General features: G+C 42.6%; 1 protein-coding gene and 1 long non-coding RNA gene across 3 annotated transcripts; one reads left to right on the forward strand and one right to left on the reverse strand.

Annotated features, from left to right (window-relative positions):
• Positions 1 to 325: 325 nt before the first annotated feature.
• LOC140577718 (serine/threonine-protein kinase PLK3-like) lies at positions 326 to 2,138 on the forward strand. The gene is made up of 8 exons (XM_072698007.1): positions 326 to 400; positions 494 to 610; positions 701 to 830; positions 997 to 1,084; positions 1,183 to 1,278; positions 1,408 to 1,603; positions 1,699 to 1,825; positions 1,917 to 2,138. Exons 1-8 carry the CDS (start codon positions 326 to 328, stop codon positions 2,051 to 2,053), a joined length of 966 nt encoding a protein of 321 aa, XP_072554108.1. The 3' UTR covers positions 2,054 to 2,138.
• Positions 2,139 to 6,318: 4,180 nt separating this feature from the next.
• On the reverse strand, positions 6,319 to 11,393 carry LOC140593588 (uncharacterized). 2 transcript variants are annotated; one of them, XR_011993993.1, is made up of 4 exons: positions 11,308 to 11,393; positions 7,849 to 8,022; positions 7,532 to 7,643; positions 6,319 to 7,359 (listed from the first exon to the last, which is right to left on the reverse strand). It is a non-coding gene; the product is annotated as an uncharacterized lncRNA (long non-coding RNA). The 2 variants fall into 2 exon arrangements; XR_011993992.1 differs by having other exon boundaries at positions 11,223 to 11,372.
• Between the last annotated feature and the right edge of the window lie 5,540 nt (positions 11,394 to 16,933).

Consider the following 16,933-nt stretch of genomic DNA (forward strand, 5'->3'; position numbering starts at 1 on the left):
TGTGAAATGTTTCTATTGAGACTGTTTAGATATTTTTTAATTCAGGTCCGTAGCCTAGTTAGATAAATACATTTGGTACCTTATTTAATTTTTATAAGCCAAGATATTATAGCATTTAAAATGTGTCCGGTATTTTTGGCACACCCTATGCTCCAGCAGCCTTGCTTGCGGGATTCAGCAGGTGGGAGCTGGACAAACCATAACAGATGCGGGCGGGAGCGGGTCGAAATATTACACATTTCTGCGGGATCAGGATGAAAAATCAGTCCCGCGCTGACCTCTACTGTACTTGTGTTTTTAGGGAGGTTTTGCCCAATGCTTCAAGATGATGGACATTTTCACTGGAGAGATATTTGCAGTGAAGGCGATTCCGATAAAGCACTCTGATGGAATAAAAGAGGTATGTGGTCTGAATCCTGCTTGAAGTCAGCCCCCTCCATAGTTAAATTGCATTTCCCTTATGCTCATTGTGGTAACACGTCTGACATTTCAGAGTCTCCGAGAAGTGGTGCTGCTGAAGCTGCTGCAACACCAGCAAGTTGTAAACTTCTCCCATCATGTAGAAGATGATAAATTCTTGTATATCTTCATGGAGCTGTGCAGTAGGGGGGTGAGCCCAGCTGTTTCTGGCCTTTGCAGACAGTTTGTTAAGGTTAAGACTCTATGTTGACTCACGCCATCCTTTCTTTTCCCATTCCAGTCGATGCTAGACCTCCTTCAAGAACGAGAAATCCTGAGCAAGCCTGAGGTGCGCTTTTACTTGAGACAGCTCATTGGGGCATTACAACACATGCATGGCAAAGGCATTGTCCACAGGGACCTCAAATTAGGTATGTGTGCGTGCACACGTGATTTATTTAATTCTTCACATGTTAGTGTAGGCATTTTACATGGCATTTCCAGTGTGGTTTATATGATTGCTGCCTGCTGTTGTATTCTACAACTGTTTAATGTCTGGTGTTATTAGGTGAAATATTTGAGTCATTGGTCTTTCAGAGAACTTATTATTAACGGAGGCCTTGGGATTAAAAGTGGCCGACTTTGGACTGGCCACCAAGCTGGAGCCACTGGAAAGGAGGCAGAAGTGGGTTCTTTTTCTTAGATTCTCCAGCAAATCTTTCAAATTGCTCATGCAGCAGGCTGAAGCACATGTATACTGTTTTCCTTTTGTGTGTGTTGTAGAGGCTTTTGTGGGACGAGAGAATATGCGGCTCCTGAAGTGTGGAAGATGGAGGGACACGGGCCAGAGTCAGATATCTGGGCGCTGGGGTGTATCATGTATGTATACCTTCTCAATCGTCCTCACAGTCAGAGCCAGAGTCAAGAATGATATCTGAAATGCACCAATGCAGAATGTTGTTATATGCAAATGAAACTCAAATGCCGTTGCTGACTTTCTCGATACAGGTATACGATGCTTGTTGGTGCATACCCCTTTGATGGTGACGCTGAAGAAATCAAGCTGCGTGTAACTCAAGCAGAGTACACTCTACCCAAGTCCCTCTCCTCATCAGCGAAGAAATTGATTTCTTGGATCCTACAGAAGAATCCACAGGATCGGCCCACATTGGAGCAAATCCTAAACCATAAATTCTTCACTAAGGTACATGCAAACTGCTGGTCTGCTGAGTTCAATAGTATTCATGCGTCCTGAGGAATTGCTTTGCTCAACCGAAACATCTTAAACTACAACCCTAGGGCTTCACTCCTGAGCAAATTCCATCAAACAGCTACCACAAGGTGCCAAGATTCAGATCAGTTAAACGCATAAAGCACTTTTTCGTCAGGCTGTTCCACCGCATATTTGGACAAAGGAGACCCAAAGGTAAGTAAGCTCCTTCAACACAAACCTTGCTAGTCCAGTATCTTTCAGTTCATCAGGCTCAGATACCTGGTTTTCCCATGTTTTCTTGCAGATATGCCCCACTGTGATTTGAAAATGAAAACCAGCAGAGAGAACAGCGGCCCTTTCGTCTACAGCAGGGCTGTCCTAACGTTTTTTAGTGAGGGCCACATACGGAAAAATATTCCGAGGGCTGGGCCAACTTGCTAGATGTCAGCTATGTATGGGCTCATCTCTTTTGTATTTAAGTTCAAACAATCAAATCTGGTCAATAAATTATAATTATGCTTAATAATTTAATGTGTTTATATCATGCCCCGCTCGTCCGCTCCTCCCATGTGCCACGCCCCCTTGTGATTAATCCCCATGATTACCAGCTATTTCTCACTGTGGTTAATTAGTCCAATGTGTTTAATTCTGCTTTAGGTATGTTTTCCCCAGTCCGGTCATTAACGTTGTGTGGCGTCGTTTCATGTCTCCGAGTGTGTTCAACCCGAATAAATCCCACATTACAGACTCCACGGCTCCCTGCTCTTGTTTCCCCATTCTGTCACGCAACGCGCAGGGAGCCGTGGAGACGGGTAATGTGGGATTGTCCAAATTTTTCTTCGCTCGTTTGGTGTACAATAGGCATCTCAAACTCTGGACCTGGGGGGCCCGAGCCCCATGTAGCTTAGATCTTTCCTCCTTCCACCACAAATGATTCAGATCAAGAGCTGTGTGATAATTAGCACAAGGAGTTGAATCCAGTGTGTTAAATGAGGGGAAATTCAAAAATGTGTAGGGCTCCAGCCCCCCAGGACTGCAGTTTGAGACCCCCGGTGTAGAAGCTGTCTTGATTAAAACAGCACCATCTAGTGTTAAAATATCGAAGTACATCAGTCAATTTTCACTTGTGGGCCATATTCCAATATGTTTTTGGAATTTGAAGTGGGCCAATGAGAAATGGACAGTGGGCCGTAGTTTGGACACCCCTGGTCTATAGTGAAGCTCAGCTTGTGGAACCAAATGCCAGCTCACATGTGGTTGCCCAGGTTGAAAACAGGCAGCCGAGCATCGCATCATAAGCAAAGTCAAGAATGTCTTTCTGGGCAAATTTTTCACATGGACACTTCCTGAGTCTATGCTGGACAAGCAAATTTAAATGTTCATTTGTCCTGGCTGTCATATGTGTCTCAAATAAATCAGTGTGATTTTTTTACTGTGATTATTGTCTATTGGCTTTTTATTCTTAACCCAGAGGGATTTTAATATTTATTATTGTCTATTTATTATTGTTTGTCTGGTGTGTGTGTGTGTACAGTAACGTGGTTTATGAAAACACTTCACGAGCCAATCATAACGCATTCTTCAGTTACATATGTGTATAAAACCTAACTATGTATGGTCCAACCTCCAGTAGAGTTAACAGGAGTCCCATGTTCAGTAAATGAACGGAAATACTGGAAAGCATCTGACTGGGGATCTCTTATTATATGCATTACCAGTGTTGTATGGTGTTCTTTCCACAAAATACTGGAACCACCTCTTCCTTCTTGTTTTTGGAATTTATACTCTTCTTCAGGAAAAGGTTAAACTGGTTGACATTAGTACTGCTGAGAAAGTACTGTACTGAAGAAATTTGTTATGGTGTTTGAAAGATTGTACAGTAAGACGAACATCTCTTAATGTGCATTTGATGACAAGTGTGAGAAACTGGGGTCCTTTGTGGACCACCTCAACTTTTTCCTTTGAATCTTTTAATGGAGCTCTGTTGAAGTACTTTAATGGAAGCATGTATGTCCAAGATCAAAAGGTTCCTTAGGTGGAGGGATCTCACACATAAGGCTGACAAGTACATGAAAAATGAATTGGTATATACTGTATACATATTCAGCAGTAGAACAATGTTACAATTGTACACTTGCAAGTACACCCAATAGCATTTTAAATAAGACTGAAACAATTCCATTTTCACAAATTAGACTAAAGTGCTGCCAGAAGTGTACAGTTTTGTAGCACGTTTTTTAAAGCGTCATTAACTATGTCTGTATCGACTCCCTTTAGGTTGGCCTCCCTGCAAAATCTATACAACTGCAAAATGTAACCTATCATTATTATTATTTTTATGTCTTAAACTCACAAGTATTTAAAGTACAATTTTCAATAGTATTTTGAGGTGCGGAGTAGTATGATTACAATGTAGAAGTAAGCACATGAGAATTACAATCATATTCCAAACATACTGTATGAATTGAAAATGATGGAGGTCAAGAAAAGTTTCTGAAAGAACTGCTCATTCAATTGCTTTGAAGGCAAATAAAAAGCCCCATTTGACCGCAAACGACCTCCAGGAGCATTTAGCAGACTCTGGAGTGGTGGTTCACCGTTCTACTGTGCAGCGGTACCTGAACAAATGTGACCTTCATGGTAGAGTCTGCAGGAGAAAACCTTTCCTGTATCCTAGCCACACAATTCTGCATCTGAAGTTTGCAAACCAACATCTAAACAAGCCTGATGCATTTTGGAAACAAGACCTGTGGACTGAAGAAGTCAAAATAGAACTTGAATAATGAACCACCGGTGCATCTCTCCCCCCCCCCAGCACCTGTTCCCTTCCCTGCAAATGTGGTATAAGAATTTCACTGTGTTCCTCTGCACACTTGTGACAATAAATCCTGAAACTTTCATACACAGGAATCAAGGGAAAGACATGACATGATAAGGAGTCAATTACCACTCAATTGGTTACAAAAAACTGATTTTAAAATAAACTGCATTAATTTTCAAATCACCTTTTTAATATTTAAGCATGGTGATGTTCTGGGACACCATAAAGGGCGGGGGGGGGAGCAATTAGGATGATTCCAAGGGCCCTAAAATACAATTGGTCTGGGTTGGGGGCCCAATATGATATGCTTTCATGGGGCCCAAAGTCTCTAACAACACTCGCAGTGATACTAAGTATTAGTCCATCAGGAATAGATCTGAAAACCTACATGTGTGACAGTTTACGTGTGTGTATGTCGGTCTGACTGTCCTTCCCACTACGGTGTGTCCCAGACCTGCTCCACCTTCCTCCTTCCAGTTCCTGCTCTTCAGCGCCCCCAGCCTGAGCTCCAGTGCCATGACATCGCCCACCCTTTCCTCCATGTCTCGCAGCAGCACGCTGTTCCCCAGCAGCCCGCTGCGTTGGCGCAGCCACAGGTTGTCTGCCCGCACCCTGTCCCGAGCCCGCTTGGCGCGTGTCAGAGAGTCATGTGACCGTGCCACCGCCGCCTCCATCTCCGCCAGCTGCGAGCGCCGCGTTCGGTTCTCTATCTGCACCCACTGCAGCTTCTCTTGATATATGTCAGCATGCCCACGGCGGCCGTGATCATGTCGCGCAGCTTCAGAATCTCCTCGTCTCGCTCCTCAACCTTACCGCTGTACGTCTGGTTCTCCAGCTTCAGCTGCTCGAAGTCGAGGATGTGCAGCCCCTCCGCCAGCCCCTTCTTGGCAGACAGTGCTCTCTCACCCTTGGCGATGCCGCCTTCAGCTTGATGTTCTCCAGGCGCACACGCGCCAGCTCCTTCTCCTTGTGCCTTTCGGCTGCCTGGATCTGCTCCATCTGGGCCTTTGCAGATTCCTTGCCCAGATGCCAGGCCAACGCTGGTCCTGCCACCTCCTGCTTCCGGGCCTGGAGGACCTGCCACTCCAACTCTGCCTGGCGAAGGCTCTCCTGCACCTGCTGCCGCAGCTCCTCCTCTTGCCTCCCAAAGTGCTCTTTGTGCTGCTGGTGCTGCTGCCTGATCTCCTGTATGTGGGAGGTGAAGACGAGGTAACGGTGCCCATAGCTCCTCTCAAACCGCTCCTCCTCTCCCGTCCTCTGGAGGAAATACTCCACCAGCTTTGCCCGAAACTGCCCGTTCAGCTGGCTGAGCTGATCCCTTTCGGCCTGAAGCTCCTCCAGCTTCCTCTTGCGCTCCTCGTAGGAATAAGGAATAACCCAGGATGGGGCACCAACTCATTACACTAGCAATGCTTGCATGGTTGTTGGTTTGTTTTTTGTGTCGTGCTTCTGTGTGTTCTGCACCCGTTTGGGTCTGTGTGTGATTATAATATTTCCAAGGGGGAAAATATCAGTAGATGTGTAAATACTGTTTTATTAAATAAAGCCCTGTAAATATACAGCTAACTGAAGTGGCTCTGAGTGCTTAATCTTTCCATGCTGAGTCACACATGGCTGCCCTGGTTCCTGTCTCAGGTGCCTGATTCAGGTGTGATAAACAGCAGACTGAGCCTGTGATCAAACCACCGGCTGCTATGCAGCTCATCATACTTTCATTATGTTGTGTTACAAGTGAGTAGAAGTCATTCCGCAAAACATGCCGGTCCTTGCAAAAGGCCCTTAAACCTCAGCTCCCGAGGTACTGCTATGGGTGGCTGCCCTTTGTGGACAACTTAATTTACAAAGTGCAAGTTGAGGGGGACATAAAGACAATTTCCCCACAGGGTTCAATAAAGTATTTATTATTATCCATTTGCATGGCCATTGTAGGCTCTTTTGACAGTGGACTGGGGTTAGAATGGACCCTCTGAATGGGGTTAGCATGGACCCTCTGAATGAGGTTAGCATGGACACTGGTTTATGTGTCTGTTTTCCATGCATACATTTACATTATTCATTCTTACATTGTATATTTCTCTTATTGTATTTTCCATATGCTCCCTAACCAGAAGAATGTTATTTTTTGCAAATTAAACGATTTAAATGAAAAATTTGAACCATAACCTTGCCAATAGTCTTTATTTAGTAACATGCTTGCAAAGCTGTATATGTGCAAATCAAATTTAACTACTGGCTAAATAAAACTTTAGATATTAAACAATAATATGCAGTTAAAATGTATACTATTTGGAAGATAGGAAATAAAGTTATAGGAGAATTAGGCTATTGTTTTAAAAAATGACAAATTAAAGATACTGACGTATATTATACAGCAAAATATGACAGGAAAAAATATTATACGACAATAAAAAAGTGGCTGAAATGTAATTTCATAAAATTGTTCTGTACGGCATGGTGGTGCAGCGGTTAGCACTGTTGCCTCACACCTCTGGGACCTGGGTTCGAGTCTCCGCCTGGGTCACATGTGTGTGGAGTGTGCATGTTCTCCCTGTGTCGTCGTGGAGTTTCCTCCGGGTGCTCCAGTTTCCCCCCACAGTCCAACGACATGCTGAGGCTAATTGGCATTGCTAAATTAGCCTCAGCTAATTTAGGCTGGATGTGTGAGTATGCCCTGCAATGGGCTGGCCCCCCATCCAGCATGGTTCCCTGCCTTGTGCCCATTGCTTCCAGGATAGGCTCCAGACCCCCCGTGACCCAGTAGGATAAGTGGGTTTTACAATGGATGGGTGGATGGATGTTCTTCATGTTTTGCCAAGCAGGAAGGAGGCATTACTGAAAGAAGCGCTGGTCCAGCCTTTTCTTCACCTTCTGAACCCACTGATCACTGGGATGGACACACACTTCTTTGCCCTTTTTGGTGTAAAGTCTGAAAATGAAAAATAAAATGACATGGGTCTGCTGGTCACTTGTTAGAATCCTTCTCCATATACATCTGATCCTGAAGTAATTTCTGTTATAGACATTTTGTACACAACACACTTTAAATCACAAAACAGTATAATAGGTCAAAACAAAACACGAAAAGAGTAACTATTTACATAATTCCAGGTATAGGGCATTCCACCCTGATCTCTTCATATCTATCTATCAGGTCCATCCTCAGTCTTCCAGGAAAGTACATATAACAGCAATTACCTGGTCCATTGGCATCTGAATAGACATGAAGAACAGAAAATGTATGTACAGGCTACATACAAAATATATACAGCCACTCTGAATATATACATAAAAAATGCACACCGAAAAAAAACAGAATTGGGTCTGTAACCTGGTTCTAATATCAAAGAAATGTAAAGAATCTTAAATCCTGGCATTAAATCTAAGTATAATAAGCTGTGAGATGCTGCAGACTTACTTTGAGCCAGAGTGGAGGACAGCAGCACTGTCATCAGGAGGAAGAAGGCAGAGATCTGATGGGACTTCATGATTCCACTGGACGTTTCTGAAGATCAGCGTCACTTCTACAGTTAAACTGAGGCCAGCAGAGTTGAACCACAACCTTTTAAGTGGTTTTGTGTCTGGGGTGGGGCTGGATGAAAGATTTTTAAAAAACCATTTACCTTATATGTATCTAGCAGATGCTTTTATGCAAAGCAACATACTTTTTTGAAAAAGCAGCGTCCCCTGACCAATGGGATAAACCTGCCCCCTGTGAGGAGCAGTGAGGCAGTCAGAGAAAAAAACCCATCAGTAATCTGTACTGTCAGCATATTACTAGTGTTACTCCCCACGACGAAAAGAAAATAATAATAAATGGATGATTTATTTATTGAAATTAGATTTCAGTTTGCAGTCAATTCAATTTGTCACCCTTTTCATGTTCTGTTTAGGGGGAATCCTAAGGGAATTTTAAGAATAAATAGAGCCTCAAAGTAAAGAAATAATGATTATTGCAAATATACAACAAAAGTAACAATTTAAATGTTTTTGAGATAAAAGTCGCCTTAAAATCAATAAGTACATGATTTACCATGACCAATACTTAAATGTATTTTCTGCATTGGTATCCTTGCAGTTCCGGTATTGTGATAAAGTGATATTGGTATGGAGGTCATAATTTCGGCTTCGTGATAACAGAAACTATATGGAATCAAATTTGTGCCAATATTATGAAGCAAAACTTTTTTGACATCAAGCAAAAACAAGGCTTCGAGAAGAAAAAAAAAACTAACTGAAGCAAAAGAAATGTCATCTCAAAAGTAAAATTTATAACTTGCAGACACGATTGGTCATTTGATAATGTTTTCCTTTGTTTACGCTGCCAGCTTCCTCACTTGCTCTGCTTGACTTTTTGCTTACTATTCTGACACAAACATTTCGCGTGGGCGGGTTTTTTCAGGGACGCGTCCCCATTGGCTAATACGGTTTTGCCTGACAGGTCAGTGCCACGGACATTTTTTATTAACAGCCGGACTGGGCATTCACTACCCACTAACTAATTTTTACTTCTAGTTTAGCGCAATAAAATGTATAGTGCAGCACAAACAACATCAAAATTTAGACTTTGTTAATCTTGTTGTCGGATCCAGTAAAAATTAGTTAGTGGGTAGTGAATGCCCAGTCCCGTCTGTGAATTTTAAAAATCGGTTCAACCCGTTCACTAAAAAAACGAGTTAAAAAGAACGATTCGTTCGCGAATCGGCCATCACTAGTTTGTGGCAGAATTTTCAACATATTGTGATATCCCGCAAGCAGACAGGAGGCAGACCCCGTAATGCTGGAGAACAGGTGTTTATTAGAATAGCCGGGTGCAGACAAAGCCAAAAGGGAAATCCAAGATCGTGGTCGGGACGGAAGCAGGAGGTCGTAAGCCAGGGAAGTCAGTTATACAGACAGGTACGGGACGAGACGACAAAAGGGAAAGTAAGAACGATGATGATGGGTCGGGAGCGCAGGACAAGGCAGGCAGGGCAGGCGAGACAAGCAGGCAGGGAAAGCGGAGAAGACAGAATAATGCTTGGTAATGCTCCTAATCATGGCAACAACACTTCGCAGTGATTGCGAGAACTCATCCGCTTTAAGAAGCGGAGCGAACATTGGTGGAATTGCCTGCAGCTGTTATACAGTATCCCGCCCGTGTTGACTTTTTCAGTCGTTTACATTTTAATACATTGTGCTTTGTGAGACAATCACAGCAAACTCTATGTTTTCCAGTGAGGTTTACATTATGCACGTCTTATTTGCACTGGCTGCCTGGTGATTCGATTTAAAATCCAAAGTTATTGTCTAAACCTTATAATGCACCGAAGAAATGCATTGGTTAATATACTGGATTTATATAGGCCTACTTATTCAGGGTTGATAACTTGACAGAGTGTACTGTCTTTACACACCCTCCGCACTAAAAGCACTTATTGGTCATGTTAAAGGAAAAGTTAATTAATGCAGCAGCTTTAGGGTAAATTCTTAATGCATATATAAATATTTTATAATGCACCAGGTTAGAGGCCGGGCTCCTGTACAATTTACAGCATTAGTTCTCTGAGAATCTTTTTCCTATCCAATAAAAACTGGTATTTTGGCTGACATATCCCTGTGGAGTATGTGCGTTTTGTTACCTCTTTTCCTTATAATGGCTCCTCATGCAGAGCGTTAAGCTGTTTCCGCGTTAAGCCTTATATAATATGATAATGTACCAATGTTCCCCTTTTCGGTAGGCGTATCTACTTTCAGTTTCCGTTATTTTGCAACGACCTCGTACTTTTGTTTCTTTTAACTGGTTCGCACTGTTGTTTTAACGGATTATGTATCTGAAATATACGTTTTAATTCCTGCCTATTTCGTGTGATTAACTCATAAACCGACGCGGCGCGGTCAGTATTAACTCATGGATAAATAGCCTTTACAAACAAACATTCATTATACCCGTTAGGGATGTGACTAAAATTTTTAAAAGGAATAAAATGACATTTTCTTTATGTCATTGGAAAGACCTTGAAGAGACATTTCCAATGATGTAAAGACCATTATTCTGTGACATAAAATAAGAAAGTTATCGAATTTTAAAAACAGTAATATTGCTCGCAATTTCTGTCAAGAATCACCATTAAAACAATAGAAAATCTGTGACCCGAAAACAAATGCACTCTTAACTGCTTGTAACTTTCTTATTTCTTGTCCTATCTTAATAAATTTGGTATCAATGGAAAGCTTGTAAAAAGATGAAGAAGGCAAGAGCATTTTTCATATTAATTAAATAAAATTTATTTAATTAATCAAAATAATTAATATTCAATCACATAAAACGAGAAATAAGATGGCGGCCAGGCCTCCAGTCATTACCCATTATGATTATCTTGCAAACCCAAAATCAGGACTGCTAATCCATAAAATTGGATGAAACTTGCCAGACATTGAAATAAGATCATAAAAAATCGACTCATTAAAGAATTATGCTTCTCATAACTTATCTTAAGAAATTGCAGACGTGTTTCCGTGACTGAAATTTTCACTTTAAAAACTGATCGCTTTGCTGCTGCATCTTCGGGAAAATTTTCAGTTCGTCTTGAAGGGGAAGGTGTAAACTACATCACAATTATTTGTGTTTCCAGAAAAAGCAACACATAAAACAATGACGAGCAACACAAGACACGCAGTGCACTGCAGCCCCATGCTCGGGTAGTATCACGGCTTTGGAAAAAATCCAGGTAGCGCGATATCGGGGATACGCGCATACCAATACCCGTATTTATAGGCTATAAGCGACGCGGTTTGCGTTAACTGTCTTACCCAAGCTGTTTTAAATTTACCGAGTGGCTACTTTCGATTCTGAGATCTTTGGAAGCGTAGATCCCTCCTGGAAAAAGGTACTTACACAAACTTCTAAGCGATCGTCAATTATGGTCCAAAAACTGTATCCCCCTCCGCCAGAAAAACATGCCCCTCCCCAGTATGACAAATTAATCAATATTTAAATAGGCCTAAGGTTCAGGACCTATCCGAGATATAGCAATATACAGGCATTTCGAAAGACAGATTACATTTAGGCACAATTATATATACAAAGGAGGCAATATTTTGTCTATTCAGTGGGCTAAGCCTGCAATCAGAAGGTCGCCGGTTCAAACCCAGCCTCAGCCTGTCTGCAGGTCCTTGAGCAAGGCCCTTAACCCCCAGCTCCCTGGGCGCTCCAATAGGTGGCTGCCCTTCACGGACAACTTACTCTACAAAGAGCAAGTTGAGGGAGGCGTAAAAAGAATTTCCCCATGGGGACAATAAAGGATTTTTTATTATTACCAACTTATCAAAGGATAAAGATTGAATTAAAAAATTGTTCCAACACTGTGTGTTACAAATATACAGAGGTTGTTTCAGTGAACAGAAGGTCGTTATATCGAATCCTCGACAACTTACTGGCATCTCTGTTAGGTCCTTAACCCCCCAAAATAAATGACTGACCCTGCATTCGTACTCTAAGCTTTGATCTGCGTTTGTGCCCCAAAGGAGAACAAGGTGGGATATGTGGAGACTAAGGGATTCCAGTGATCCTGTACTCAGACTTGTGCAAATGGCAAGTAAAGTATCCCTGCTCCAGGGGCACTGCACACTGCCTGACCCTGTGCTGTGACCCCCCAAGCTTACTCTCAGCTGCATATATGTGTCTGTGTGTCTCATGGATCCTGCCGATCAGCCACTCTGGCATTTGGCGTCCAGTGAGACTGACAGAAGGGGATCCATCATCTGGGACGTCAGCCACCCAGCCACACCCCCTTAACACTCCTGTCCTCTGGAAAACGCTACCGGTGCATCACACCCCCCCCCCCCACCTGTTTCAGGGACAGCTTCTCTACCCAAGACAGTGACCAAGACAGTGGCCTGCATCTGCCCCCCTCCCCACTGCATTGTACTGCACATTGTTCAAATTCCCCTTCTGCACTTTATTAGCATTTATTACACGGTAGCCAGTTTGCATCCCCATTGCACTTATTACTTGTTTGCTCATTCTCATACTGCACTGTCTTCTCCTGCAGCACACTGCTATTTGTCCCACTGCTCCCCCCGCCCCCACACCTGTCCCCTTCCCTGTAACTGTGGCATAAGAATTTCACTGTGTTCTTTTGCACACTTGTGACAATAAAACCTGAAACATTCACACAATGGAATCGAGGTCGAACCATGCAGAATGAAAGAGCAAAATGAAACTACAGTTTGTCTTTTATTCCTCTATATTCATCTTATAACTGTCATACACATCTGGGGAAAGTCTCACATTGAACATGCTGTTTGTTGTGTCAAACTGTAATGTACTGCATCCATCTTTACTCAGAATTGAGCTACAACTTAGTTTGTTACAAGAAACAGATTATAAACTGCAAGAAAAAACAAATTGCCTTTTTGAGATTTAAGCACGGTGGTGTTAAATATGGTGTTACTCCATCACAAATACATCTGAAGACCTGTGTGTGTGTGTCTATCTATCTGTCTGCCTGCCTGTCCTTCCCACTATGGTGTGTGTCCCAGACCTGCTCCACCTTCCTCTCGGTTCTGCAGTTCCTGCTCTTCAGCGCCCCCAGCCTGAGCTCCAGCGCCATGACATCGCCCACCCTTTCCTCCATGTCTCGCAGCAGCACACTGTTCCCCAGCAGCCTGCTGCGTTGGCGCAGCCGCAGGTTGTCTGCCCGCACCCTGTCCCGAGCCCGCTTGGCGCGTGTCAGAGAGTCACGTGACCGTGCCACCGCCGCCTCCATCTCCGCCAGCTGCGAGCGCCGCGTTTGGTTCTCCATCTGCACCCACTGCAGCTTCTCCTTCACGTGCGTCAGCACGCGCACGGCGCCCGCCATCTTGTTACGCAGCTTCAGAATCTCCTCATCTTGCTCCTCGACCTTATCTTTTTTTTTTTTTTCTTTTAATTTGTGGCCCACCATGAATGGGAGGTATTTTCTGCAAAAAATAAAATTAAAATGAAAATGATAAAAAGAAAATACAATCTCCACTTTGCCATTTACTTCCCAAAGTCTGTGCGTAAAAATTCTGCACAAATTAAAATTAAAATGAAATAGCACTATTTGCATTTTAATTTTCCACTCATGTAGGATCAGATGTGAAAAATTGAAATTTGACTTTTCATTTCCTACTTTGGCTTTTCATTTTCAAGTTCGCTACATGCAAATATATGTTAATTGGAGCGGGGCGGTGGGCGGAGCTACTGATCACTGCTGCGCTTCTCAGTGCGTTTGCCGATTCCTTTCTTCTTGTGTTTCCTACCCGTGTCGCCCAAACTAATGGCAAAAAAACAGGGTGTAGATCTCCATTATCTGTAACCACTTGTCCTCTTCAGGCTTATGGGGAATCTGGAGTAATCCAGAATGGGGCTCCAACCTATCACCATGCACACTCAGTCACTCACACAAACATGCACCATTCACCATTATGGGCTGTTTGGTAACTCCGAATAACTTCTGGAACCCAGGTTCCACAGTTGTGAGGCAACGGTGCTAACCACTGCACCACTGTGCCACCCCCAGATGTAGATCTTCATCTATAAAACATAATAATAAGATCAGCTGACAGAGTCCAGAGGCCCCCCACCAAGTCTGGCACACAGCATTCATGGATGACCTCAGCATCACAACATCATCTTAGAAAAGATCCAAATACTTTTTGAGTTATTGCGCTAATGGTATCAAGTGTCTGAAACTGTCCTTCTCTTTTATATCGCTATGCTACATTGTTTCAATTTTGGTGTGATCTGTCTCAAAATATGATCAGCTCCAGATCATCACCCTTACACTGCGTCTGCAAATTTGAGAAATATCTGTCAAATAGTTATTGAGTCATCAAGTTAAGGAGAAAGTGTCTGCAATGCCAGAGGCAGCGGACTGGTCACAAAATCCAGTTCTAGCCTGGTTATTTGTTAGCCATTGTTAGCAATATCAGTTGATAACACATTACACTGTGTTTGGTGCATAAAACTCGTCCACAGATAAGTTGGACAGTATTGTGTGTATGACCGATTTAATGAGCCACAAATAAGATGTAACTGCTAATAAACAATATAAAACTACAGCTTTCACGTCTGTTGATAAAAGGTGCAGCCATCTTGAATTCTGAGTTCAGGGTTGTGTCAATTCCTCCAAGTTCACATATCAAAATTTTGACCTAAGCGGGCGTTCCAGTTGATATTTCTGACTAGGAACTTGAAATGTCTGAGTTACGAGTTCAAATGGAATGCAGCATTAGTTGTAACGCCGTCAGGGTATAAACCAGTGTACCCCATTGTTTTACCCTATAACCAGATTTAACTAATGATAAGAAGCCATTAAATATCATTCTCCACTCATACAATATACCATATACCGTACATGTGTCCAGATTACGGTGTTCAAACGCTTGATGGCTGGCACCAAGTTTGCATAACCAGAAAGAACAGGGAGTCCACAGCAAGACTCTGTTAAGAATTTTTTTGCCAAAATGTCTGTGAATTTATCCCTATCAATATTGTGATTGATCTTTTTTCCTCTTGGACATGAATTACTTGGGCTTATTAAAAATCAGAAAAACTTCCTATTTCATTCACCGCGACCATCTGCATCCACAGCCAAATGTAGAATGAACATAAGTTGCCCCACGGATGACCCTCCCCAGGCTGAAAGCACACGTGGAAAAGTAGAGTATGAACTAGGCTTTAGAATAGGGGTGTCCCAGTCTTGCCGCAAAAGGCAATTGTGCATGCAGGCTTTTGGGATGACATTTAGGTCAGCTGTTCAAACCCAGCTGTGAGGACTCTTCAACCAATCAGTCCTCTAATTATTAATCTAATTAGGGAGTTGCAGTGAAAACCCACAAACACTGCGGCCCTTTCTGGATACGACTGGCCACCCCTGCTGTAGACGGATGAAGCCCCTGAATTCGGACATGTGCTGGTGCAACCATCTGAGAAAGTTGGTAGCATCAGTGCCACCACTGGAAGAGTTAGTCTGGAGCCATGAATAATGATATGAAATTATCTTATTACCACTTTTAAGCTTCTAGGAATTATGCTTATATTAACTAACATCATTTAACGGCACCAGTCACTGTGCTTCTTTTTCCCCGTGTACTCACAAAACGACTATAAAAACATCAACCCAGAATTCTGAGTGAAATTTTTTTTAATTTAAATTTCAAAACAACTTTTTATTTCTCGGAAGACCTTGGATTGCATATTTATAACATCTTCTGTAACTTGGTACTGGCGCACTATTAAATAGCTAAACATAATAACCATTACCTACTTCACACAGTCCACATCAGAGCATGTGAGCGGAGCGTGAGCGAGGAGCGGAGCGGGCGGAATTTGGTCAGAGCGCGGAGCGGTTTTTTAATTAAGGCTGGAGCGGTCGCTTTGTCTCGCTCCAATTTCGCTCCGATACCGCTCACACTACGTATGATTCTGAGGCGTGCCCAAATCTACCCAGAATTCAACTGTACAATTATCAAGACTGTTACACAAATTGGCCGAGATGCAATTCGCAAAGTATTTCTCAAAGGAAACTGATAAATCATATAAGTGTACTATTCTTATCAAACGTATAGATGACAATAATGTACAGCAAGAACAAGAATGTGGTGAAACTGTTTCAGTGAGTAAAGATTCACTTTGGAATCACTTTTCTCAGAAACGTGAGAGCGTGCTACGCGAACAGGCGGAAGCCAGAGCAAAACGCGAGCAAGTTTTATATGGTTGTAGCATATAAAGTGTAGGCTATAAAGTAAATTAAAGTATAAAAGCCTATAAAGTAAATATTGGTAATCAAATAAATTCGTTTTGTCATTCAAAGTAGTTCTAATTAGATTTTTTTTAAATTTCACGTAACGCTGTCAGTGAAATTTTATTTTAGAGACGTGCTGCATCAACAGAAAAAAAACTGAGGAATTTAAAACGTGCCTGTATATTTTTTAGGCTATTAAGCCCACTGATTCCTTTATTTTTAAGGCTATTTTTGTGTGGAATGCCATTGCCAAACCTGTCCGTTGTTGCCTATAAGTTGCTTAAAAATAAATATTTTCTATTCTGAATGGCAATGTTGCCCTTGCTCATATTTCTTTATGACATAAGGCTTCGGTTAAAGGTGACATTTGTTAGGCATGCAGATTATTTGTCCCTCTTTTAAATTGGAGCGAGCGTGGAGCGATTTGACTGGAGCGGGAGGAAATTTTAGTGGAGCGAGGAGCGGGGCTGAGCGGAGCGGCTTAGTGCGAATTAGAGCGGAGGAGCGGGCGGAGCCAACAGCCTCGTGAGTGAGGAGCGGAAATTCTCACCGCTCCGCTCCGCTCACATGCTCTGGTCCACATCACTTCTGTAAAACAATCGTTCACTGAGTTTAATCGTTTAACTGAGTTTAGTTCTCACATAAAGGTATCAGATGATCTTTTAACTTTGCAGGCCGAATCCTTTAGATCAGTGCCCGTTATTCTAACGAACACAACTAGACAAAACTTCCTTTCACACAACATGCAAC

The sequence above is a fragment of the Paramormyrops kingsleyae genome, chromosome 12 (assembly GCF_048594095.1).
Source record: "Paramormyrops kingsleyae isolate MSU_618 chromosome 12, PKINGS_0.4, whole genome shotgun sequence".
NCBI classification, from domain to species: Eukaryota; Metazoa; Chordata; class Actinopteri; order Osteoglossiformes; family Mormyridae; genus Paramormyrops; species Paramormyrops kingsleyae.

Coding starts and splice junctions, on each gene's coding strand:
- LOC140577718 (XM_072698007.1), top strand. CDS start 326: ATGATGGACATTTTCACTGGAGAGATATTTGCAGTGAAGGCGATTCCG. Junction 611..700: donor TGGAGCTGTGCAGTAGGGGG/GTGAGCCCAGCT, acceptor TTCCCATTCCAG/TCGATGCTAGACCTCCTTCA. Junction 831..996: donor CCACAGGGACCTCAAATTAG/GTATGTGTGCGT, acceptor TTGGTCTTTCAG/AGAACTTATTATTAACGGAG.